Source organism: Sturnira hondurensis, unplaced genomic scaffold (assembly GCF_014824575.4).
Source record: "Sturnira hondurensis isolate 20B ecotype Veracruz unplaced genomic scaffold, ASM1482457v3 Scaffold0023817, whole genome shotgun sequence".
Taxonomy (NCBI): Eukaryota; Metazoa; Chordata; class Mammalia; order Chiroptera; family Phyllostomidae; genus Sturnira; species Sturnira hondurensis.
Window position 1 is genome coordinate 11,204,819 of NW_028096448.1, and position 27,739 is coordinate 11,232,557.

Here is a 27,739-nt window from a genome sequence, read left to right on the forward strand (position 1 = left end):
GTGCTTACGCAGTTCCCTCCTTGCAACGAAACACCAGCAGAAAGGGCGTTAAGGGAGGAAAGAATATAAACAGGCCCTTTCTGCACCCGGGGACTCTAATAACACGGCATTAGGGAGCTCATGCTGAAAATCACAAAGCATCCAGAAACACCAATTGGACCGAGGCTGGAAGGCTGGCGCCTTCGTCTGGGGACTCAACCTGCTGGCAGGCTGCTTGGCATCTCGGAGCTAGGAAGAGGGCATGTTTGCCTAAGAGTGTCTCTTAGCCTTCCTTGAACTCAGATAGGTCAGCTCCCCAAGGTCTGAGTGAAGCACCAATTTAAATTCCAACAAAGCAGCTTTGTAAGGAGGTCCCTTGGGAGAGGGACAGAGAAGAGAGGGAGGAAAACTGAGAGAGGAGAGAGAGACAGAGAGAAAAGCCCAGAGAGAAGGGCTGGGGTGGAGAGATGTGCATGGGGAAAGGTAACAGAGAAAGAGGAGCCACAAGATCGTGAAATAGAACAAGAGATAAAGGGGCGGGGGGGAGGGGGCGGAAGGAGAGGGAGAGGAGGAGGGAGAGAAGACAGGGAGCAAAAGTATCAGAAAGAGCAAAACCGACTCACATGGATATGGAGTACCTGAGAAAGGGGAGAGGGGAGAGAGAGACACCAGGTAGGCTAGGGTAGGGATCCTGTAAACCCTGACATCACCCCTGTGCAGGGAACAGGTGTGCCACAGGCAGCAGGAGGGGACCCTGTTCGGGCATGCGGGCATGCGGGCATGCGGGGATGCTGGAATACTAAAGGCCTGCCTGCACTCAGAGGCTTTTTTCTCCGGGAGCGGGCGCGATGCATGGAGCATATGTCGAAATGAAAAGTTCTAAAGTCCAGCCTGTCCAGCAGAAGTGCAGGTGATGATGGCAATGTCCTTTATCTTCCCTGTCCCATATAATAGCCACTGACTACATGTGGCTATTGGGGACTTAAAATGTGCCTATTGGATCCAGGAACTGCATTCTTGATTTGATTTAATAAATTATATTTAAATGCAAACAATCCTGTGTGGCGAATGGCATCTGCAGGGACAGTGCTGTTTGAGACAGTCATCCTCTGATGACCAGAAGCACGCAGGTGAGGCTCTTTAAGTCAGCCTCGCTCCTGAGTACCCCTGGCTGCTTCTCAAGCCTCCCTCCCACCACAGCAGGGAGGACTGCTGTGTCATGGCATGGCTTTTGGTCCTGTCCTGTAAATGGAGATAACCCCGAAGCAAAGGATCCTTCTGACTGTCACAACAGTAGGTGAGGAGCGCCCTGTCCTACACCTGGCTACCCCATAACCACGTGAACCCCCTCAGCCTGGAGTCTATGTTCAAGATGACTCGGAATCCATTTACATAGTAAGAGGGCCACACAATCCCATATGGGAAGGAGGGCAGGAGGGTGACAATAAGAAGGAAGCAAGGTAGAAGCCAAGGGAAATGACAGCAAGAGAGACAAGGCAGGCAGGGGCAAGGCGCACCCACCTGGGATCCTCTGGATGATGGGTGGAGGCTGCGTCTGCTTACCCTGCTCTAGACGAGTGTAGCTCTAGATCGCATGAGCCGCCTCCTCCTCCTCCCTCTCTCCCTGCACTCCTGCTCCAGCCTCTGGCTCCAGGGCTGTGCAGGCTGCGCTGTGTACTGGAGCAGAGGGGCAGTGAGCTGGGGGGATGCTGAAGCAGCCGCAGGCCAGCCCGTCTGTCAGCACAGCGGGGAGGGCTCTGCGTGAGGCCACTGCCAGGTGCAGCCCCAGCCAGGCGAGTCATCACAGCCGGCCTGCGGCCATGGCCTGGGTTAAAGGGACATGCTCAGTGACCCACACCCCTCCAAGCCTCACTGCCCCTCTCCCCCCAGGGCACATAGGGCACTTCCTTGGGGGGTACTGCTGCTCCCTCCAGCTCCAGAAGCAATGCGGCCCCTCGCTGCTCCCACTAACAGTCATAGGGACTATGACCACTATGCCCAGGGAGCAGAGGGCTCGGGGCCTCTTTTATCTAACTGGACTATTTATTTATTCATTTGAAAGATTTTATTTATTTTTACAGACGGGGAAGGGAGGGAGAAAGAAAGGGAGAGAACATCAATGTTTGAGAGATACACAGTTCAGCTGCCTCTCACACGCCCCCAACAGGGGACCTGATCCGCAACCTGGCCTGTGCCCTGACCGGGAATCGAACCAGTGACCTTTCCGTTGGCAGGCTGGCACTGAATCCACTGAGCCACACCTCCAACTGGACTATTTAAAGAGTTTCTTCTCTCCTGCCTCCCTCTGGCACTCACATATCCAGCTGCTTCTGCCATGCAACCAGACTAATCCCTCTATTGTCCCCCTTACCCCTTAAGAGCTTTTACTAGCTTCCTATTGCCCTCAGCTTCTTCATTCAGCTAAGGAGACTTACATCATTTGGCTGTGACCGAACAGCTCTAGATGCATCTGCAGGGCCCAGAATGCCTCTCTGTCCTCCCCTGCAAGGCAGCAAACACACCCTCCCCTAAATCCATGCTTCACTCCCGAGCTCCCTCAGCCCAGAGTATGTGCCACTGTCCTGGCACACTCCTACGCATCCCTTAGTGCCCAGCTCTAATGTCTCCATTCCCAGAGCGCTTTCTCTGGTACCCCTAGGCTGAGCAAGCCACTCCCCACTCTGGGATTCCAGTCCTCTGGGGCATGCCTCTATTTTAGCCGCTATCTCTGCGGTCATTTGTTTATGGCTATGTCTCCCTAGAGGACCCAGGAGTTCTTCAGAAAGGGGGCCAAAGGGGTTATCCACCTTCCTCCTGCAGCACAGGGGACAGGCTGGCTCACTGCTCTGTGGCTCAGACGGGGTTTTCTCGGCACCCATCTTCTCTCAGCTTTCCACAGGACCCTCTCTTGCCTCTCTCATCTTCCACTGCTACTTTTCCCATCCAGGCAGGCTGGGATCGGCCATTTCTTTCATAGACTCAACAGAGAGGCAGGCATGGCTTTGGTGTCTTCCAAGAAATAACAGTAAAGAATGGGGTTTTTCTAAAGGACGTTTAGCTACTGACTTGTCTTGTTGAGCTCAGCATTCCACAGAGGCCCAACTGCGTGTCTTTTGGCTCCACTGTTGTTGTACAACCCAGTGGCCACTTATGAAACAGGTTTTAGGGCGCATCTCTTTGGGCTCAGAGCAGGTCTCGTGGGAGTGACAGAGTTAGAGAGAAAATGCCTGTAAAAGAAAGGCCAAGCCATACTGTTCTCCCAGTGATGAGAGAGTACACTCTCTCTAAACGAGGGGCATCTGACTTGGAAACTGGAGTGGCTCTCCCTGAAATGATATAGAACACATCGTGTGTATGTACTGCAGCAGCCATGTTATTTTTTCTGCCACAATTCCTTCTGTGGTGGACCCAACTCTCACAGTCTCACGAGGTCTTGGTAGGGCTACCACAGTCCACTGCTGCTTGTGGTCAAGGGTGGGCATGTAATGCAGGCAGGGTATTCCCCAGGGTACAGGGCTACATCAGAACCTTACATCAGATTTTGTAGACAGACACTGGAAGGAAATGGGCTTTCACATTTTTAAGGCTGACAAGCTCCAAGAATGTAACTTGAGGCTGCCAGGGTCCATCATTCCCACCACATGGAGAGACCCTGCCTGACAAAGAAGCCAACACAATGAAGCAGAGCCAGGAGATAACCAGAGAGAAACACTGAATGTTAATGATGGTGCTGAACTCCTGGATCCAGCTATGCCTGAAGTCCTCTCTTAGACTTCCCAGTTACTTTAATAGTTTACAACATCAAATTCTCTTTTTGCCTCGGATAGCTGAATATTGTTTGCATCATTTCCATCAAACAGCCCTGACCAATACACACAAGATGCACACTTTTCCAACAGCACAGCTCTTCCATCAGAGTCTCAAAAGACTTCAATTAACAAGAAGTAAGAAACCTCCTCACTCGAAGTAAAGCAAAAGGGGACACCTGCTGCTTACTAGCTTCTTACAGGCTTTTAAGGCCTTAACAACTGTGCCTGTGTACTTTAGTTTCCTCATCTGTAAAATGGACATCAGAAAGCCTATTTTTCAGATTTATTAAAAGAAATAACAGTACAATATGTAAAGCTCCCAGACTGTGGCAAGCATTCAGTAGGAGCTCATCTGTGCGCATTCCCTCTTCCACTCACCAACTGAGCCCTGGTTTATACTTTCCTTGTACTTGGAGAAAAAAACACCCCAGGTTAAACAACCTTTCCTCCTGATAGTTGGCTATCTCCCTCCAAGAAAACTGAGGAAGGCGAGTGAGTGGGACTGGGAGAAGAAACTGCTGGTTCATGTTTATTTCTCCTACCTGCAGTAAGACAGTTCCCCCAGGAATTGTTAGCTGTAAACAGTACTTCGGGGCATTCTCCCAGGACAGCAGCTGAACATCTTCAATAGCGCTGTAGGAGACTGAGTTTTCCATGTACCCAGTTGGCTGCAGCAAAAAAAAAAAAAGACAAAGAAAAGATATGCATTGGTTACAAGATCAGGCATAACATCCGTGCCTCAGAAGAAGGTTCTGGAAACACCCCCAATGTGGCAACAGCAAACCTAGCTGGTACAGACACCTGGCACCTGTAGGGACCAAAGGCACTTCATCTTTCCTAGCTGGCACATACTCCAGCTGGTGGGGCAGGGCCACGGAGGAAGCTTGCCCACATGTTTGGGGATGTAGCTGGGACTAGACTGGGGGCACCTTGAGGTTAAGGCCTGTGCACTGTTCCTCTGTGCATTGGCGGGGTCCCTAATGCAGGTAGAGCCACAACCCCCTCCTTCCCAGAAAGCAGTTACAGCCCGCCATGGGTCTCCCTGCCTCATCTTCCCCCACAGATATGCCTTCTCCACTCAGCACCCTGGGCCACAAGCCAAGTTGGCAAATCAATCCCCCTATTCTCCTGCTCAGCATCCTTCAGTGGTCCTAGTGGTCTGACCATGAAGCAGGAGCTCCCACCCACCACTGACATGCACTGGTCTCACTTCCTTCTTAGACCCACCCGGCGTCTTCTCTCCCTTTCCAAGCTCCCACACAGGCCTGCTGACAGCACCGCACCCTGCTCTTTGTCCCAGGAAGGCCATGGCCCCACCCCGTCATCTCCTCTTCTAATCTCCAGGTCTCAGCTCAGCAGCCTTCTCCGGGGAGCCCATGACCCTCCAGACCCCAGAGCCCACCAAGTCGCATCCTCGCTTGAGCCCTCCATGCTCACCATGCCCAGGTTAATGACTGTGGACTTGTATCGCCTGTTACCTGTTTGATGTCTGCCTCCTGGCCAGGCTGCGGCTCTGCCAGGTCAGGCCTGTGTCTATCTTGGTCCCTGTTCTCTCTCCCCTGGGCTTGACGTACGGCAAGCACACAATTTGTGTTTATAGAAAGAATGATAAAGGCCATCATCGGTCAGCACTGACGTGAGGGTGGGACAAGAGAAATTCAGAGCCACTCACTGTTGTCTGAGTGATTTCTGCTGTCATGAACAGAAGGCACCAGGTGAATGAACTGGCCACCAGGACCCGCAGTGTCCTTGTTCCTCTGGCCCCAGGAAGCCAGACTCCAGCACACTCCGAGGTGAGTACAGCACAGCTCACATCTCCCAAGCCCGACACGCACCAAGCACTGCCGGGCACATGGCAAGTGCTGTCCCCTATGATCCTCACAACAGGCCCACGCTGCAGGTGCAGGGCCATCCCCCGTACACAGACGAGGAGGCTGGGGCTGAGGGAGTCATGCCTCGCAGCTGGGAAGGGGCATGGCCAGCAGTGAACTCAGTGTCTGACCCAGAATCTGCACCTTGACCACTAAGCTGAGCTGCAAGAAAGAGGCACAATGTAAAATCTATGGCTCAACCAGGCGATTTTACCAGGATCACTGAGGACCTCCATGAGGTTTTTAAATTTCAATTTCTGACTGCCAAAGTTGAGATATGGTGGTGGTGCAGAGGGTGGAGAAGGCTGAAGGCTTAAGCTGCTTCAAATTTCCCTTGATACAATCAGTCACCAGGCTCTGGAAGTTAGAGTGACTGATCAATTGATTTGTTCACCCATTCATCCCCTTGATATTCCTGAGCACCTGTGACGTTCCAGGCCCCACGCCGGGTGCTGGGGACACAGCAAGGAATGAGACAGGAGCCCAGTGAGGCAAAGAGACAACAAACAAACAAATACCCAATAAGTAAACTACCGAAGGACAGCGGTGCTGCACCGAGAATCAAAACAGGGTGCGGTGACAAGTGGCGGAGAGCTGGAGGACTGTGGAAGGACAGAGGGAAAGCACCGTATTTTGCTGTGTATAATGTGCACTCTTTGCCCACATTCTTGAGGGGAAAATAAGGATGCGCATGATACATGGGTAGTACCTGAAAACCTGGTAACTGTTCTTGTGTTTTATAAACCTGTTACATAAAATTTCTTGTACATAATATGCTAAAAAATAAATGCTAAAATTCCCTTATAGTACAAAAACCAAGTACCTAAATATAAGTAAATAACTGAATTAAAAAATTAAAACAAAACCTTTTTTTCCTGAAAGTTTGGACCAAAAACGTGGGTGCGCATTATACATGGCAAAATACAGCAAGTCCCAGAGCCCACAGCCAGTGCAAAGGGCCCAGGGGCTGGCACAATCTGGAAGTGGTCAGGGAGGACCAAAGGACAAAGGAACGGAGGACTGGGGTAAGGAATGCCTTGGAGAGATGGGTAGGCCATTCCAGGAGGGTGTGGCAAGCGAAGCTGGGGGTCCAGGTAGTACCGCCCCACCTCCTGGGGCTTTGGGTTGAGCAAGTTTCAAGGTATCTTGGGGACTGCTGCAAGAACAGACTCAGGAGTCGGTGGAAGCAGGGAAGAAACAGCCTGGAGGCTGCCGCACAGGCCCAGGTGAGCGACCAGGTTGCTCAGACCCCTGTGGGGAGACAGCCAAGTCCCTCCTGCAGTTCTCACTGGCACACGGCCCACCCCGGGGCACCAATCCCAGGGCCGCATGTCTGTGTGCCCCAAAGCAAACATGGGGGCTCCCCTTCACTTGCTACCCTATTCCAGCATCTCCTGCAATTTATGTTTTCAATGTCTGCAATAAGTGACTCAGCATTCACAGCACACCTTGTCCCAAGAGTATCAGTAAAACCAGGGGCCCGGGGGTTGGTTATATGCTCATTCCCAAGCCAGCATTCAAATATTTACTGTGTGTGTTGCTGATTGTTTGTCTCCCCTGCGTGTGTTTCAGCATCACGAGGGCAGGAATTTTCACCTGTTCTGCTCTAAGTACCTAAACAGTGCCTGATACTGAGGAGATGATTATTTTCTTAATAAATGAAGTAATATTTTCCTAAATAAAAAACATCCATTTGTGTATTACTTATAATCACTATACATAACACACTTGGGAAGATGCTTTTTTTGGTTATTATTTTTAAAAATTAAAAGTAATTATATAAATTTTTTAAAAACAGCTCTAGGAAGCAATGGCCCCTGGGGGCCCAGGTGCACCAAAGCCTTCCCTTAGGGCCCACTCCCACCTCTGTCCCTTTTGAAGGTCCGGTCAGCCTCCAAACCCCAGCCCGCCGACCCCTCGATATGCACAGAGGCCAGAGGACATGGGCTAGGCCATGGCTGCTAGTGCATCTGGGGATTCGTGGACCACACCAAACAACACAGACATAAAAACCCATTCTGAAATCCAAGCAAGGGGACAGCGCAACCATATTGAGTTGGACTCGATTACCCAAATCAAGTGCATGACCGGCCTTGTTTCTTCAGAACCCCACCTTGGGCGCACAGACAGACGGCCTTGAGACTTCTGTGTCCCATCACGGCCACCTTGGAGACCCTGAGACACAATGAGACTCTGCCCAGGGCCCACACCAGGACCCTGGCAGCACATTCCAGAAGCCCACTGCTGACATGTGTGATGGACAAGAGCGAGGGCTTGCCAACCGCCTGTGTCTGCCTTTCTCACGACCCTGCTTTCGCTGTCTCAGTGTGTCCTCAATTAGAAGTTGCAACACAGACAGGCTCTAGGGGAAAGGCTGGGTATAAATAAATACATACTGGTTTTTAATAGCATATGAATTGCTTTCCCACTGTTTGGACCAGTGTTGGCTAAAAGCAAAATTTGCATGATCAACGAGACCTATGTTTGAGCCATTTACTGTGTGTCTTTACACAAGTTACTGTACCTCTCTGAGCTTGTTTCCTCTAATAGTAAAATGAGAATTTAATAGAATTATCAGGAGCCTTACAGGAGATCCAATTTGTCAAGGGCTTAGCATAGCATCTGGAACATACAGAAAAGCTCAATAAATTCAACTATTATGAAAAAGACCAAACTTTATCTCTTTGGTCTTCCTCCTCCCAACACACAATTCTGGTTAACCATTAGAAAAACATCAGACGAAACCCAACTGAGGGACATTCCTCAAAACACCTGACCAATACTCACGGAAAACAAGAAAGTCTGAGCAATTGTCCCAGCTAAGAGAAGTCGACAGAGACACCATGACTAAGTGTACTACTGTCCGATCCCGGATCGGGTCTTGGGACAGAAAAAGGACATCGGATGAAAACTAAGGAAACTGAATGAAGTATGAAGGTTAATAATAGCACGTCAATCTTGGCTCGTTAGTTGTAACCAATGTATCATGCTAACGTGAGGTGTTAAGAATGGGAGAGACAGGGTATGGGGTATATGGGAGCTCTCTGCACCATCTCTGTGCCTCTCCAACTGTTCTAGAATAAAATGTTTAGTAAGAAAAATGAACGGCTGCCACTACCACTATGGTCGTTACTATTAACCTTCATCGTCGGCAGTACCAGTGATGTTTACGAGGGAAGTGGGACAGATTCGGCTCCAAAGGCCCCAAACACTGCTCTTTGGTCGAGGGAGGACACCCTTCCTCGGAGGTACTGTCACACCCTTGGGAGGGTTTTACAGACAACTGATAATTCCCTGGTAATTTGAACAGGAAGATCAGAGCCACAATGGAGGAGATTCCTGCATGGAGTAAAGGCTGAGTTAGAAACAAGAAGAACTAAACTCTCTAGGGGAAGCTAGGAAATCCAGCTCTAAGAGGAACTTTTAAGAGAATAGTAAGCAGATTAAAAGTTATTTCTACATTTAAAAGCAGTGCAAGATGCACTGTGATCCCATTTAAACGACATCCTGAAATTAGCAAAACTACAGAGACAGGGGAGGAGATCAGTCGCAGAGGGGAGTGGGGAATGTTCTGGGGTCATGGCAATGTTCTCTGTCTCACTTGTGGTGGTGGCTACTTGACTGCGTACATTCGTCAAAACTCACAGATCTGCACACTAAAACAGTACATTTCACCGAATGCAAATTACGACTCAAGCCGGACTAAGAAAGGCAATGCATGCATATTCAAGATAATTTGGGAGATGATGAATAGAACGAAATCTTTCAGAGAAAAACCTTACCAGAACCACTCATTAGCACTTTGATATATTACTTCCTGATTGTTTTTTAATATAATTTTTACTTTTTGTGTGGTTATGGTTCCCGCTTTTCCTCCCCTGATTTTCTTTATACATGATCTTTTTTTCACGGAGTCCAAACCACGCAGTCACATGACTCTGTAACTCACCTTTCTGCACATGATGTTGCGTCACGTACACGGGAACCACGCCCCGGGAACCATCATGTCCGTGGCTGTAACAAATCCGGCCACCACTCATCACCACACCCACCCTCTCCCCTACGGACAGTGCAGTGGTTTAATCTTCCTCTGCTCTAAACAACTCCACAGTGAACATCCTTATGAAACATGTTTTTCTATTCTATTCTATATTTAGGTTTATTTTTTTTAGGCCAGATTCCCAGAAATGGAATTAATGGGACAAAGGCTAAGAGCATATTTTACATCCTTGCCAAATTGCTCTCATCAAAGAGATATTAACAAGAACTGGGAGCCCTGGCTAAGACTTGGAGCCTTTATCCCGTGCCCCCAGCTTGAGTGGGTCCTGCTAGAAGCCAGGCTCCGACTGGGTGAGTTCAGTGTGACCGCCTGGCAGCTGAGTGCCTGCAGGGAGACTGCACCACAAGGGCGTGGGAGTGGCAGAAGTCTGCTAGCCAGGGTCCTGGGTCCTGGGGACACTGCTTTCCCACAGGAGCTGGGGCACAAGTTGGGGATGCCTTTGTCCTTTTGCTCTCAGGCACTGGTGGGAGCCAGTTGGGGGGGGGGGGCCTTCGTATTTGCCAGACCAGGAAGAGAATACATACACTCCCTCTGCTCTGGTTTCTGAGATGAGCTCCTTTCCTGGTCCTCCTCACCCCCTGGATCTGGGCTACAGAAAGCAAGACCTAGAGGAACCCCAGGAACCCCCATGACCCCCACAAAGGCTTCAGAGCAGCACACTCTCCAAACTGGGAACCTTCTTGGGCTTCCCACGTGTCAGACGGGGCATGGAGTAGATGACCAAATGCCCCTGAAACAGCCCCCCGACTGAGCCCTTCACACCCCCTTCTCTGGTCTTTGCTTCTCCTGTCTTTCTGGGAAGCCAGCTCCCTCCTGCCCAAACCTGCCCGCCGGTTTCCATGGAGATTTCTCTAAAAGTGAATATGGATCGTGACGTCAGAGGCCCCTAAGACAAGGCTTCAGGCTGACTCAAGGCACATGTGAACAGGACACTGGCTCAGCTCCTAGGGAGGAGGCTCTGGACCCCAAAGGAAAAGCTGGTCTGGAAACACCCTCAAAGGGCTCGCTCTGGGTCAGGAGGATGTGGGAGGCTGGGAAACTTTGGTCAGCTGGGGACCCCGCTGAGAACAGCTGGTTGTGTGTCATGTGGGGGTGGAGTAGGGTTGCCACCCAGGCAGCCTGCTGGGTGCGCCTTGCTGTGGACACACCTCCTCTCTTCACAAGTGGACTCATCACACAGGGGACCCACTCTGCACGGTCTGTTCCACAGGGCCCTGCTCCACACACATGAGGCAGGAGGTGCTCCTGATCCCCCCAACGCATGAACCCTGGCTTCCAAAAATAGGTGTCAGTCAGGTCGGAGGGCAGGGGAGCCCCTGCCTGCCCCACCTTGGACAGTCAACAACAATGGCAATAACAGTAATGATGGTGCCGTGACATCAGTGCTGGTGTAAGGGTGTGGCGCATATTGGGGGGGTGGCTCAGCCCTCACCTCCCCTTGATTTTTGTAAAAAAAAACTGAGATAAAATTCACATGACATAAAATTAGCCATTAATCATTTAAAAACCTACAATTCAGTGGTATTTAGTGCATCCATAGTACTGTGTAATCGTTGCCTCAGTTTTGGTATAAGACCCTTTCATGTCACTGGGTTTGATTCCCAGTCAGGGCACATGTCTGGGTTGCAGGCCAAGTCCCCACTTGGGGGCATACTAGAGGCAACCACATATTGATGTTTCTCTCCTTCCCTTCCTCTCTCTCTAAATATAAATAAATTAAAAATCTTTAAAAAACACCCTTTCATGACCCTGAAGGGAGGTCCCACAGCCATTGAGGGACCACCCTCTGTAACGCCCACCACCCATCCCAGGGGTAACCACTAGTCTGCTCTCTGTCTAGGGATCTGCCCATTCTGGAGACCTCGTGTCTACGAAATCTACATTACCCAGTCCTTTCTAGCTGTCTCCTTGTACTTAATGTGTTCAAGGTTCACCCATGTTGTGGCATATGTCAGAACTTTGTTCTTTTTCATGGCTGAATAATGTTCCACGGAGGGAACTATCTTTGGTTTACCTACCCATCAGCTGATGGGCGTTTGGGTTGTTTCTACCTTTTGGCAATTGTGAACAGACAGGCACATACTTTTTTCAGCAACAAGCAAAGACACAGGCTCTACAAACAGAACCCTCATCAAGCCCCGCCCACACAGAAAGGCACAGGTGCCCCTGCTTAACATTTATCAAGCCATCACCACGTGGCCAGCACCACGCTGAGGACTTTGTATGTATTATCTCATTTAACCATACAGCAACACCGGGCATGGGGGCACTGTATTTACCCCTATTTATCCAGGCTACAGAAGAAGTTGCACCATAGAGAGGTGAGGGCATGTCACAGGCCCCTGCTTTTAAGAGACAGATCCAGGACTCAATCTGACAATCCCCAAGACTGCAACGGATCTCTTCCCCCACATTCTGCCAAACTCCAGCGTGTGCAATTGTGTGCATGCACATCGAAAGTGTGTGCTAAGCAACAAAGGACCCGGGTCCAGACAGGACAGAGCCGGACCTGGCACAGTAGGCAGTAAGTGGTCCTCAGAATCTGCCTGCCCGCTGCCACCCAGCCCTGCAAGACCCCAGGCTGCCGCCAGCTCCTCTGGGCCCTGAGGGCAGAAACTCACACATGCTCACTGGGGGAAGGCCTGTCAAAATATTTTGATGTTCTCTTTAATTCCACAAAGAAAAAGTCATACAGCACAAGCAAAACGGCAGGTAACAGTCTGCTGCTAGTCTGGGCCCCAGTCCCAGAACAAATCTTCTCAAATACCTTTCACACTCCTACTTTCTCCTTGTTTCCTTAAAGGAGCATAACTTAACCTCTTCTGGCCTCAGGGCCATGGTTATTATTGCACCCTCCACCAGTGAGCAGTGCAGCCCAGCAATGCCCCTGGTACCACGGGGACAGAGAGCTGCTAGCTGCGACACTTGCCTGCCTCAGTTGAGGAGACTGACTGTTTTGTACAGTATCTCCAATTATGTCCTTGACGCCAAATGGCTACTCCCTATTGCTGTCAATGGGCCCTCCCCTACACCTCAAAGGATTACTGCTTTTCTGTCACAGCCTATGACACCAGAGCACCATGCTTGTTAGAGTTTGTAGAAAGTAGCCCTGGCTGGTGTGGCTCAGTGGATTGAGTGCCAGCCTGTGAACCAAAGGGTCTCTGGTTTGATTCCCAGTCAGGGCACGTGCCTGGGTTGCAGGCCAGGTCCCCGGTGGGGAGTGTGTAAGATGCAACCACACAGTGACATTTATCTCCCTCCTTCCCCCTCTTTCTAGAATAAATAAAATCTTTAAAAATATATGGGTAAAGTAAAAGTAACTGGGTTTTGAGCAAGGAAAACCTCATGATAAAAATACACGCTTCTCGCACTTTATGTTGTTTTGTCTGAGCTTATCTCTGCGGTAGGTGTGATTACTCTAAGTGCTTCATAGCACAGACAAGTCTCAGTAGCCCACAGGTGTGTGATGGTCCCTCAGGACTGAATTTACATGGCCATTCAACAAGCAGAACCTCTCCTACGTGTGACCCCAATGCCAGGGCCTGGGGACAAGGTGGTGAAGGCAAGGGATACGTCTCTACAGTCATGGAGCTGACGACTGGGACAGGAGACAGATGACCCAAGAAACCAGGAGGTCAGAAGCACAGAGCCTGTGTCCTCAGGGTGGCATTTCTACCTGTGCTACTGGACGCCTCTGATAGCTGGGCAACTGACCAAGGCTCAGAGGGCATCTGGAAGGGGCCTGCAGGGAGGGACTGGCCTGGCCGCTACTCAGGCTTAAGAGCACCCCCCAGCCAAGTCCCGAGTGTCAGGACCTCCCAGGCTGGAAGCACCCATGCTGGCTCCCTTCACCTACCTCCCACCACTGCATGAACCCTTCCTACCTCCACACCTCCCCCTTGAAGCCCATACCCCCTGGAGGGAGGTATTGCCATCAACCCACAACCAACCAGAAATGGAGGCTCTGAGCAGGTATGCACCTTGACCGGCCACACACAGCTATGCAGGGAAGACTGCGAGGAGAGGCGAGACCCTTGGACTCCACGTCCCAGCCTAGTCTGTAACAGCCTAGTGAGTCTGAAAGTCGGGGTCTGCCCCGGTGTGATACCACCACACCTTCCTCCCGCAGAACTGGTGACCCTGTGGTTACCCCTGGATGGGGACAGTCCTGAAGAAGTGCAGAGGAAACTTCGGGAGGCCTGGTGTTGTTCTAGGTCTCGATTCCAGTTGGTAATGACTTTGTTAAACTGCATCGTGCAGGACACGGCGTCTCTGTGTTACACTTCAATAAAAAGATGTTTAAAAGCATCAGAAGTTCTGGAGTCAAGTCCAGCTCCATCATTTGCTGGCAGTGTGGCCTTTGGCAAGTATCTCAGCCTTTGCATCCACTTTCTTGCTTGTAAAAGTGGTATCATACACCCACTAGGACGGTCATTATTTTTAAAAAGACATTACCAAGCAGTGGAGAAGATGCGAAGAAACTGGAATCCCCAGACACTACTGGCAGGAACGTGAAATGCAGCTGCCTGGGAAAACAGTCTGGCAGTTCTTCAAAAAGTTCACCAGTTTCCATATGACCCATGTGGGGAATTTTATGGTATGCGAATTACATGCAGTAAAAGAAGGTAACAGTACACCTATCTTAAGGGTGTTTGTGGAGAGCACTTAAGTGTGCAAGGCTCAGCACCTCGTAAGAACCTGATAATAAGTAACTACTTTCATGCTGCCACCCCAAGAGAGTAGGTGGCCCGAGAGAAGGCCAGGACGGGGCTGCATGTGGGCAGGGATGTGATGAAAGAGTTCAAATCCCAGCATGGAGCCGGGTGCTAAGTAGAAGCTCATTATATACCCAGGCGATTATTTTGAAAAAGCCTCAATGAGAAGGAAGAAGGGGCTTTACACTAACATGCTCGCCAAGTTCCTCCATCACCCACTGATTACTCCAAAAAGTTAGGACAGATGTCTGCTCCAGCTCGGAGTCAGCCGGGCATGCAGGAGGTGATCACCCAGCTCTGGATGACCAATAACAAGCAGGACCCCATCAGTTACAGATGGAGTAAGGTCAGGCCCTCAGATGGCACTCCAGGAGTTCGAGGCCACACAGCACTGCCTGTCTCAGGCTTACCCACCTCCTCTCATCCCATCTCAACCAAGCCCTACCACAGCCTGGTCCTCTGTGGGGGCCCAGGATGAGCTACCTGGGGGGCTATGAAGAGCCACCAGCCCATTCCTGGCTGCCCAGACCTTGGCATGGCAGTGCCCAGAGGCTTGGCCATGGATAGTGTCTGGAGCCGAGAGCAAAGCTGTTCGTGGACCACACTCCGTAGAGACGGTCAGGAGGCACGTTCTGGCTCATTAATCATGAGTCCAGCCATGGCAGCTGCCCCCTTTTATGGCCAAATGGCTCAAGAGGTTTAATAATAGAGCAAAGGGCTGATATTTCCACATTCAGACCCTTCCATCCCTGGTCACCATCACAGACATGGGAAGACAGATGAAACTCTATGTTCCCCGGTGGCGCTTGTCAACTGTGCCACGGGACACCTGCATCATCAGAGCAGCTGACCGAGGCCCTTAGGGCCACAACACAAGGACAGCACACTTCCAACCGGTGAGCCAGCCAACATTTCTAAGGACCCCGGGAACCCACCCAAACCAAGCACATCCCAGGTGTCAGCCCTCGAGCATAATCTAGCTGCTTCCTCACAAGGATCCAGGAGGACCCCGATCTAGTAAAGGAAGAAAGGGAGGCTTGGGGCAGTTAAACAGGTCACAGCTGGTCAGAAGAAAGACCGTGCGGTGAACTGAGAAGCCAGGTCCACATCCACTATTCCACGTTCCCTGCCTGTTCTGTGAGACACTGGCCTGGGAGCCCCAAAATGACCAGGGCCTCAGCTGCCAGTTTGGGCCTTGGGGGGAAGGAGGAGCAGCTTGGGGACAGAAATGTACAAAGGTAAGGACAACAGGAATTGATAAGGACTGTTATTGAAAGGTGAAGGCACAAAGGCAAAGAGGGGCAGGGGAGGAACACTCCAGGACACTGAGACAGGCTTCCCAGAAGTGACTTTTGAGCTGGGTCTTCAGGGGGCAGGGGAGAGAGAGCCAGGCACTCCGAGGGGAGCGCAGGGAGAGCACAGGGAGCCCACGGTATCTAGGACCCTGGTCTGAGGATAGGACCCTGGTAGATGCACTGTACAAGGGCTCCCCAGAGAGGCCCCAGACGGGACCCAGGCCGAGGCACAGCCCTCGACTGCTCAACCTCCTCAAATCCCCTCTCTCTTCCTTCCTATTTTTTTCTAAATTAAGGTATACTACACAAACAATAGAACGTGTAAAGTGCAGAAGCCTTACGTGTTTGGCTGGCTTTACTTTTGCACAGCCCTGTGTGACTACTCCCTGGGTGGAGAATGGACCGTCTCCATGCCACAGAAGGCTCCCCCGTGCCCTTCCCGGCCCCTGCTGCCGGAGGTCTCTGCTGCCCAGGCCTCTATCACCACAGATCGTGTCCTGACCTTCCGTAGGTGGAAGTGCACAGCAGACAGGTTTTGTGTTGGGCTCCTTCGTTCAGCATGGTGTCTGCAAAGTGCGTGGATATGTCTGTAGCTCATTCTGGTTTTAATTTTAGAGAAGTGTTCCTTCCTGTTTGCCTCTGTTGTTCATGGACCTTCGGTTGTTTCCAGTTTGGGGCCACTGTGTATAAAGCTGCTGTGAACATTTTTATACTTATTTGGGGGCAGGGAGGACTAAAGCACTCCTTTGGGTAAATACCCAGGCATGGGATTTGTTTGCCTAGGCCACAGGATGAAATGCTTATATTTAAGTTCAAGAAACAAATGTTTCCAGAGAATTCCAGGGAAGTTTTATATAAAAATGAGCTCCTTTGTAGGGCCCACGATTTCTCAGGTATCTGGGCCTTCGGGAGAGCAAGGATTCCTGAGTTTGGGCGAAGGAATCTGGCCAGCGATGGTGCTCAATTTTCTCAACAGGTGGGGTGCATCTTTCACACCAGGGGCTTCTGAGACCTGAAGGAGAGAAGCACCCTCCTCAAAACTGGACTCTGAGCCACAGAGAGGGTGTTAGCAAAACAGAAACATTTTTCATGGCTAATGTGGCAGAAAGGGACGTCTCTGTTCCCCTTCACATTCAGTCTCCTTGCCACACTCAGCAGACGCTTCTGCAAAAGGAAAGGGCATGTTTGCTCAAGGTTAGAGCTCTGAGCTAAAGGCTGGGAACAGCAACTATACTTTTGGTCATTAGTATTAATTTAACTCCAAGATCACCTGCCAAATGTCATGTAGGCCTGTATACATTTGGTGTTCCAGACGTGAGGACACCAGCAGGGATCAGATGGTGAAGTTTTGGATCTTCAAAAACATATGCTTGTTGATGGTATAATTCGGCTGGGGGAAAGCTGGGGCCTATGACAGCCTGCAAATAGGCAAACATGTCTCTGGGTTCTCACAGGTCAGGGCGCACCTCAGCCTTGGTACTTTCCTAGGCACTAACATCAGCTGTTTGTGTGCCAGGAGCTCCTGAAAACGGGGGCCATGCACTTCAGTCTGCTACCTTAGTTGTGTCCAGAGTAACTGTGTTGATCAGGAACCATGCATATGATTCCAATGGGGGTCAGCTGCTTGCAGACGTCTTCCCACTGACTCCCTAGAAAAACCCCCGAGATGGGTGTCATTATGGTCCCATTTGATGACTGAGAAAACCAAGGCCTGGAGAGGAGAAATAATTTACCCTAAACCGTGGAGCCATCCCTAAATGAAAGCAAATGACCCAGAAGCTAGGAGAGGTGGATAATCTCTCCCAGAGCCACCCACACCATCTGGGGACAGAGGGCTGCTGGAGACAACCAGAGGTGAACTGCCAAAATGCGGGCAGGGCAACCCCCATCTTGCTTTTGTTCCCAAAACAATGGGAACGAGCCAACAGGACTGCAGTCTCATTCAGAGAACTCTGACAGTGTAAAGAAAGCTGGGGACAGTGCTCTCAACACAGCCTTCTAGAAAATACCAGGAGAAGAGCAGGAAGGAGGAAAGAACAATGTTTGGTCCAACATGCATGAGCAAACAGGCTCAGAGAGGCAGGCTGATTCCCCAAGGTCACCCAGCTGGCACTGGCAAACACAAGATGGGACCCCCCCGAACTTTCAGAGGTAGGGCTACCTGTCAGGAGCCCAGTGGTAGTCCTTTCTGAGGCGGGGAGCTAGACCTCAGGTGGCTGAGTGCTGCTGGTGGTGGGTAAACCAGAGTTTTGGACTAGTCACTCGCCGTGATGCGCCCTGTGCTCCAAGGATGCTCTCTGCAATGGGTTCCTCAGTGCCCACGCGGCCTTCCCCAGCCACATCTCCCCCCAACCCCAGGTAGGATTCAGCACCTCTATGAGATCACGGAAGATGCAGGCAAATGCCCACCTATCATCATACATGTTATCATACATGTAAATTGCCTTTTTACTTATATTTTTCATTGAACAGCTCAGTGCCTGGAGTTTACTCCACTCTCCATGACAGACTGGGGGAGGAAAAGTGGGAGGGAGCCTGAATAAGCATCTTCATTAGAACACACTGCGGGGTGCCACGTGGTTCTTCCCATTTTACAGACGAGTCAGCGAGGCACTGAGAAGCAAAGTCACTTAGAAAGAGGCAGTGGAGCCCAGACTGGAATCCTGAGCGTCCGACGCCCATACTCACTGCTGAGCCTTGTAATGATGGTAACAACAGTGCTGGCAGCAACGAAACCACTAGGCGGTCGGTCATGTGGCTGCAGAAAGGGAGGAGGAAGGGAAGAAAGCAGAAAGGGGGAGGAAGAGGCCCTTGGGGATGCAAAGTGAAGGTGTCACCACACGTTCCTGTCCTGGAAACCAGCCTCTGGCAGTGGACAGGCCAGCCCGGGGCCCACTCGGGAATCTGCCGAAGCCATCCAGAGTCTGTGTCTGTCAGCACAACAAACAAGCAGACAGAGGACTAAAACTCTAATTAAAAATAAAATCAGTATGTAGTAAGGGTGAGTGGCTGGCTGCTGGCCTGAACACGCTGCGAGCCCAAATGGCCACAGAGGATGCTGTGCCCGGGGAGGGAGCACGAACCACGCAGGGACAGGCCCGGCCAGACCAGATGCAGGCCCCATGCTGTTGAGCCCTCGTCTCCATTGCTTCATTATTTCCAGAAGGTGCCACCCTGTGCTAATTACAGCAAATGCATGCACCCATATATGGTCAGAGCTTCAAGGCTGGCCTTTCATCTGCCACGTAGGAGGGGATGCTGTCATTTCAAGGCTCCTGGGGGCCACGCGGAGGTCACAGAGGGCAGCTGTTTCTGCCCTGAACATGTTTTTGGCTACTGCCATCTCTTCTACACTGTGAGACACAGAACTGGAGGCTGTGATGCAGTACGAGGACAAGAACTTGGGGAGGTGAACTTCTTTCTTGTAAAGAGATACTGGTGTCCCTGCAGCCACATGTCACTCCCACAGCAACTTAGTTCAACTCGACAAGCATGTACTGAGCACTTACTATGTACTAACAACCTAGAATAAAATAACCAATACTTGAGGCAGATATCCAGAAAATGCAATAAAATTTCATTCATCCGAAATCAAGTTAAAACCATCATGTAATCACTAGACCTATCAGAATGGCTGAAAACACACACACGCACGCACACACACACAAATACCAATACCTTACATACATTAGCACATCCACTATCAAAACAAAAACAAAAATCACATAAGAACAACTATTGGTAAGGAAAGGAAGAATCTGGAGCCACTGTGCACTGCTGGTGGGACTACACAACACTGAAACTGCCGCAGAAAACAGGCACGTGAATTAAACACAGAATTATCACATGACCTAGCACTTCTACTTCGGGACACATCCCCCAAACTGAGAGCAGTGCCTCATGTAGGTATCTGTACCCCTGTGTTCATTGCAGCACTATTCGCAACAGCCAAAACGTGGAAGCACCCCAAGCACCCACTGATGAGTGCGCGAATAAACAAAATGTGGCACTTGTGGGCAGTGGAGTGTTATTCTGCCACAGCAACGACCATTCTGATACCTGTTACAATATGGGGGAACCTTAAGGACATCGTGCTAAGAGAAATAAAGAAGGCAAACACTGCGTGATTCCGTGTGTATGAGGTGCTTACAGTGGTCAGATCCATAAAGACAGCACGTAGAATGGTGGGTGCCAGGGTCTGGAAGGAGTGTGGGGGATGGGAGTCACTGTTTAACGGGGACAGGGTTTCATTTGGCAAGATGAAGAGTTCTAGAGATGGATGTACAACAATGTGAATGCGCTTAATGCCACTGAACTGTACGGAAAAATTGTTGAAACGGTAAATTCTATGCTATGTGTATTTTACCACAATACAAAAACTGGGGAACAATGACAGTGTCCAGTGATGGGCAGGATGTGGAGAGAGCAGAGCGCTCCTGCTTTGCTGGTGGGAGCATGAACTGGCACAGCACTTCGGAAAGCGACCTGGACGGCACCTGCCAGAGCCGACTCCGCCCTGCCTCTGCAGCCCAGGGTCTCCACTGCCAGACGTTCTCAACAGGGACATGTTCATTTGGTCCCACACCTCAAGATTCACAGCAACACCCCAGAAGTGTCCACTGGTAATAAAATACATAAATAAATTACGGCATATTCACCTAACGGAAAACTATAGCAGCAAAAGTGAAAAAATTACAACTCCATGCAGCGATATGGTTAGTTCCACCAACCAAAGAGCACGTACTGCAGGTCGGTTTACAAGGGACAGACACTGGCAGCGGTGAGGGCTGGTTACTCTGTGGTGGTGGTGGCTGGAGCAGGATCCTGGAGGTGGTCTTGATTGGGGTCCAGGTTTCCAAGGACATGTCCGATTTGTGCAAATTCACCAGAACATACATTTAGAATCTGTGTACTTTTCTGTAGGTGTTTTATTCAATTCAACAAAGTTTCCTTTGAAAAGATGATATTCCTCTGGGAAAGGAAGGGGGGAGGAGGTAGAAGGGAGTAAAGGGAAGAAAATGACGATGGAAGGAGCCTTGACTTGGGGTTGTAAACACACAGGACAATTAAATGTGACGTACTGCAGAATTATATACCTGAAACCCATATAGTTTTATTAATAAACATCACCAATAAATTAATAAAAAGAAAGAAAGTTTTTTTGCCAGCACTTATCTATATGCTATCTCAGCTTAAAAAAAAGGCAATCATTACAGTTTTCAGGTAAAGAAAAAAAATGACATTTCTCTGAATCAACAGCTGCTGGTCTACGAACACAGGCCACAGGGGGTGCCCACAGAATTACGCAGCGATTTCTTGTGCACGGTGCATGCCTGCATCATCCAACAGACAGGGCCCACACGCACCAGTCACAGACCAAGCTGTGGGGATGCCAGTGTGTGCAAGACCCATCAATGCCCACGAGCACAGCCTATAAATGGAAAAACTGGCATGCCCGAAGCTGCATGTGCATACAAGTAAGAAGATGCTACAGTTAAGGAGTAAAAATTTGCTGAAAAACAAGACTGAGTTCAAAATATCTTTACGGCATTTTATCTATTTCTCAAATTCTAATGGTAAAGAACCCAGGCTTGGGAGTTGGAAACCCTGAGTTCATACCCTGGTTCTGCCTCTTATAGGCTAGGGGCCCAGGACAGACAGCAGGTTAGTCTTCTGGTCCCTAAGGCTTCTCATCTGAGAAACAGGGCTGATAATAGGGCCCAGCTGATCGGGACATTATGACGATGAAACGAGAGGATGCACATAATTCACTTAGCACGGTGTCTAGCACATGGTGACTAATGTCAGTGCATGCAGCACTGAGGACCTACTGTGTGCCATGAATGAAAAACACCCCTACTTCTCATAGGATTTCCCCTGTAGTGAGGGAGACAGAAAGAAAGAAAACAGGATAAATAAGAAAAATACATAGTAAATGAAATAAGTTCAAATAAAATAAAGAACAGATAGAGCAAAGAGATGCTGGGCTTTGGGATGGCCCTGTAATTTCACAGGAAAATAGAGTATAATTTAACCATCACACAGAGCTAATACTGGGGAAATACAGACAATATTCTCCAAGGTACATTACTGCTGGCTTGAAACGAGACTGCCGATGGTGACGGGATGGGACCAAGCTAACAAGTCCCTCATAGCCAAGGACCAGACTGTAAAGAGGCAGCTGTGATTGACAAGTCCACCTAAAATCTCTCAGGGAGGTTTAATCTGTAGTGGGGAAGAAGAGAGAGAAGAAGTGGGGGACAGGAAGGGATCTCTCCCATAAGATAAATCCGTGTGCTTTTCCTGGTCCGAAAACAAAAGCCATGTAAACTGTGCTTCCCTCTTGCCTCCTTCGCAGAAGGCCCTGAGCAGCCAAACAAGGCCTATGGTACTGGCCATCTCTGGGGACCCAGCGGGGCTGTTCTGTGAGATCCTAATTGCCTCAGTTCACACGGCATCCTAGCTCTGAGAAGCCACAGTCCTCTTGGAGGCAGGCATGGTATAATCTTAGACAAATAAACACAATAGTTCTTGGGGAAGCAAGTGCTGGCAGCCATCACTGGTGCCTTTCAAATCAGAAGTGGGAAATCCCTGACTGTTCTTGGCTCAGCTCTTGCCTGGGGACTGTAGGCTTCCGTCAAGGGCTCCAGGACGGGGAAATTCTGACACGCTGGCTGCTACGCCCAGACCCCAGACCTGGTGATCTTTCTCCAGGGCAACAGTTTGCAGGGCCTGAATCAACTCTAAGGCCCAAGGCTCTTGCTCACCATCCAGAGGTGGGGCCTCTAGAATCATCATTAAAAAGCTGCTCCTGAAAACTCAGGTCCACACAAACAGCCCGACACAGATGTTTCGGGCAGTTTTATTCATAACTGCTAATGCCTGGAAGCAACCAAGATGTCCTTCAGTAGGTGAATGGAGAGAGAACTGTTCTATCTCCAGACAATGGAATATTATTCAGTGCTACAAAGGAATGAGCTGTGAAACCATTAAAAGACCGGAGAAACTGTAGGTACATATTACTTACTAAACAAAGAACCCAATCTGGAAAGGTTACATACTCTATGATTCAAACAATGACATTCTGAAAAAGGCAAAACTATGGAGAAAGCGAAAGGTCAGTGGTTGTTGGGGGGATGGGAGCAATGAACAGGCAGAGGGTTTTCAGGGAAGTGAAACTTCCGTGTGCTACTACAGTGCTGGGTACATGTCATCATACATGTGCCCAAATGTACCAAATACACACCACCAAGAGTGAGCTGCGGGCCTAAGGTAAGCTGTGGGCTTCGGAAGACAATGATGTGCTGGTACAGGGCATCGATTCTAACAGAGGCACCACACTCCGGTGGGGGAGCTGTTCTGGGGGTGGCTGTGAATGGGTGGAGATGAAGGGTATATGGGAATTTCTGTGCCTTCCCCTCAATTTTGAATTGAATCTAAAACCATCTTAAAAACCGAAGTGAAAAGGAAAATCTGCCCTCCCCCTCAAGGCAGGAGAGAACAGGCATAGGCTCAGGCACTTCAGGAAGCCAGGAGGGTAGAGAAAAGTTCTGGAGTGCTCCAGGTCTGCACGTCACTAGTCAGGAAGCCGTGGGTGGCCGCCTCACCTCTGGGCGCCCCAGTTTTGTCACTGCTGGAACAAGACAGTGATTGTGATGGCTATGACGATCTGCACAGAAGGTTGTTGGGAAGCCCAGGACTTTCAAAGTGGTGGCTCTGGCACTCACAGGTGAAGCAAGCCTCTCAGTCAAGGCCCCCACATATGCCTACGTGACACAGATCCACCACCTCGCGGATCCTACCCACAGGCATGCCACTGTTGGAAATTCTGCCGGCCAACCAAAATATGCTCGCGGCACAATAAGCCGAAGTGACAGTAAAAATACAGCCTAGGAACAGACAGAGCAGCATGGACACCAGTTGTAAACAGCTGGCCTGCCCATCCAGGTGCATCCCACAGGACCCTGCTCTCGGCAGTGAGTCACACATGTGCAATTTTTCGTGAACAAAAGACCCTCTGTCCCTGACCATCGGCATTTCGGATCAACGCCAAACTGAACTGAACATGTTGTATTGAAAAACAAAAACCCACCAACCAAACCCATAGAATTTATCTCATGCAGCCTGCACTTTACACTTTTCAAAGTTAGGAAAATAGCTCATGAGTCCCAAGAGTTTTATGTGAAACCCAAGAATTCTGGAAACCCCCAGGTTTGAATCTAGAGATCTCTCCTTTTTCAGTTCTCTACTTCCTTGCCTCCTTTCCCCAGCTTTTCCCACCTACATAGATACCTCCTCACTCACTTGTCCAGCATATGAGCCAAGAAAAAGCAGAGTCCAGAATCCCTTCCCTTTAGGACCTCGCAGTTAAGCGGGGGAGTCAGACATGTCTGTAGACTATTAGAATTCCAGGTGTACGATATCTGCAGATGCAGAGACATGGAAGCCCTGGGGAAGGTGAACTACCTAGTGCTATTGGGTCATTCAAGAAGCATTGAGAGAGTACATGATGTTCGAGTGGGGTTTTGAAGGGTCAGTAGGAGTTCACTGAGCAGCAAGACATAGGTTCGGGGAGATGGATCAGAAAACAGGCTAGATCCAGGTAATGGAAAGCCTTGAATGCAATGCTGTAATGTTCAGATTTCCATGGGACAACTGAGAAATGTGGGAGCTCGCAGGGATTTGGTTCCCCCCAGCGCACAAGTCAAGTAAGCCAACGTACATGAGCAGGCCTTGGAAGAGTGAGCCAAGAGCTGCCCCCACAGTTCACTGTTGCTATGAGTCTACAACTCAGTGAGCTTGGAACGACCATGCCTTTGGATGGTGGATATGGATGTTGCTATCATCACAGTCACAAGGAGCCACCATCTCCACGAAGGAAAAGCTGCACTGCAGCTCCCTTTGGTCTTTCAGGGACGCAGGCCACAGCGTGTTTTCTGCCATGTCTATAAAAAGTGCTTCTAAACACTGTATTAGCAAAGTAGTGGTGTAAACATCACTTTTTTCATTTCAGCACCCCATTTACCCAATGGGCTCCAAAATCCCATTTCTACACAAGCCTGGCTGGGTTAGGTTCTGAAGTTGGAAGACTGGGTGTGAGGTGACACCACTCTCTACAAGTGGCTGTTCAGCCCCGAACACACCCACGTCCCTTCTGGAAAAAGGAGCACACATAAAGGACAACAAGAGGCCAGCAGGAGGAAGCAACAAAGTCTGAGTGTGAGAATGCTGTTTGTTTATTCACTGAATCACTTGTTCACTGACAAGCATTCACAGGCAGTGCCCTGAACTCTGTCCTCCAGTAACTCCTGGAGAATGGGGGACTGGCTAGCACGAGATGAGGTGAAGTGCTACAAGAAGGAAGATCATGGGGATAAAGAAGAGAAACATTGATTCTGCTCAAAGCAGGTTCTGGAGAAATGGGTAGGGGCTTGCTAGGCCAAGGAAATGGAAAGGCATCCAGGGCACGAGGAAAACATGTCTAGGAATGGTGGGAAGAGGGTGTGCACAAGGAAGAAGGTTGGGCGATGAGATCAGAGGGCTAGACTGGTTTGGGAAGAGCTGGGAAGGCCATGCTGCAGGTGTGGGTTTTGTCGTGTGGCTGTGGCTGTGGCCAGGCCAAGGGGCGGGCTAGAGATCTGGGAACAGGAAGAGGACAGGTGGGGGCTCCTCCAGCCAGGGCCTTGCAAAGGAACTGACCGAGTCCAGGGAAGAGGGCTGAGAGGCATTACATGATGGGGCATCTGCAAATTCTGTGGTCTTCTCTGTAAAACGGAGTGAATTTATGCTGAACATGCTACAACGTGGCTTAACCTCAGAAACATGCCAGACACAGTGGCCTCACAGTGTATGACTGCACTTACATGAAACATGCGGAATAGATAAATCCATAGAGACAGAAAGCAGATTAATGGGCTGGGGGATGGGGACAGGGAGTGACTGTTAACAAGCATAGGGTGGCCCCCAGAGGTGATGAGAGTATCCTGGAACTAGAAGTCACAGTTGCACAGCTTTGGGAAGGTACTAAAGGCCTCTGAATCGTATAGTTAAAAATGGCTAATTTCCCATTACGTGAATTTCATCTCAATAAAGAAAAAAGTTCTAAATAAATATAATGAACTCTGAGAATTTGACAGACCCCAGGATAACGGCGGGTGGAGTGGCTGGCTTACCCCGGGGTCACTCCCCATGCAGGTATCCAGGCCCAGCAAGATTCCCGCCCAGCAGGACTCCTGCACAGCCAGCCAACGGCAGCCTCCCTTCCCTGGACAGGGCGGGGGAAGAGAACTAGTATCTCAAGGGACCCTTCAGAGTCCATTTCGTGGCTGAAAATCATCTCCTGACACGTAATCATGTGGTGGTAAATCAGACGAAGGATGATACCAGGCCGGCCTGTACACTGTACAGGACAAAACAGCATGTTTCCAAGACCGGGGCCTCCCCCGCAGGATGCGCAGGGCCACTGTGCGCTGCCGCAATCCATAGGCGTTGCCATGCTCTTGACACCCAATCAATGGGCCTCAACAGTGTCCATGGAAAACTCTGTGACCACTACAGAACGACCCACGGCCAGGCCATTCTTCTGGCAGACAGAAGGATGGTTTTACATGAACGCACGCCCGTGCTCAGCTTGAAATAATTAATCTAAAACCTGGATTAAGAGTCTGTTTCCTGAGCTTCAAACTCACAGTTTATTCAGTCATCAAATATTTATTGAGCACTTCCTGTGCACCATGAAAGTGCTTCCGGCATGGTCTAGGTGGTGGGGACATGTCATAAACAAAACAAAGCTCCTCGCCTTCATGGAGGGCTCACGCTCTGGTGACTGCCTGCTGGGCTCCACCACCTGAGGCCCTCCAGGTCCCTCCAGATCTCCACCCAAGCTGCACCCACCCAGTGGGTTCTCCCTGCTGTCTTCTCAGGCCCGGTTTGTGGCAACCACATGTACTAGTTGACCACATGCAAAGCCTGACTGTTTGGTCTCATTCAATAGCCCCAATCCCTGAATTCAATTAATCACCAGGGTCAGATCCAGCTACTACTTGCCCCTTCAATTCACCCACGTTGTGCTACACCCTCTGTTCCAGTTTCATCTCCTCTCATTTTACTTGAGAATATTGCAGAGGCTGCCTGTCTGGATTTCCTACTTCTAGTCTTACTCTCTTCATCTCTCTACAACCAGAATACTGCCACCAGAGTCTTCCTCCTGAAACACAACTCACTTGTCTAGTTCCTCTGCAGTGACTCTAGACAGCCCTGCTTTGCCTTCAGAGATCAATTCAGCCCCTCTGCCCTGTATTCAGGGTTCTGTGAGGTTCCTCAGATGCTCCGCTTTTTCCTGGAGCCCACGGGAGAAAGGTGTACATGAAATACCTGTGCAAAGACAGAGAGGAGCTTGGGCCCAAAGAAAAAGTATCCCCAGTAAACCCAAACTGGGGGTAACAGTGAAAAGAAGGAATGCTGAGACAATGGGCCTCTTTGGGGCAGCTGGACGGCCCCCTCCACGTCTCTGACCCAACTGGCAAGCTCTACTGACAACTTCCATTGCGTGCCAGTCCTTCTCTCTGCCCAGGGACAAGTATTACCAATGATTTATTTTTAAAAAGCAGAATCGGGCACTGATTGAGAAAGAATTCATATTTAGCCCAGGACAGTTGCTCCACAAACAACAGGAATAGACTGGTGGCCGATCTCAGTCAGGGTCAAAGAACAGAGCCTCTTTTGCTGCCATCTGGGACCACAGCTGTATGGGAGGCACGTAGCTCGACCTCGGGGCCGTGCTCATGACACGGTGGGACGTTCACACAGACATGAGGCGCAGGACTTTCCCAGCACTGCCCGCCATCAGTGGGGAGACAAAGGGGCCAGGCAGCCCAGATGCTGGCAGGGCCCCATCTGCAGCCCCAGGAACAATTCCCTCTTTCACTGCCCGGTCAGGCGGCCAAGGTCAGAGGCAATGCCGGCCAGAGCTTACCCTCCAAGTGCCAAGACCCTTTAGAAAAATTTTCAT

The 27,739-nt window shown here is 50.1% G+C and overlaps 1 protein-coding gene across 1 annotated transcript in view; it reads right to left on the reverse strand.

Moving 5' to 3' along the window:
* Positions 1-4,147: 4,147 nt before the first annotated feature.
* LOC118981195 (C-Maf-inducing protein-like) overlaps positions 4,148-27,739 on the reverse strand; it is a 142,676-nt gene continuing 119,084 nt past the window's right edge. The window contains exon 2 of the mRNA XM_037037932.1: positions 4,148-4,456. Coding sequence (XP_036893827.1) covers positions 4,163-4,456 — 294 coding nt within the window. The 3' untranslated portion in view covers positions 4,148-4,162. The remainder of the gene's footprint in view (positions 4,457-27,739) is intronic.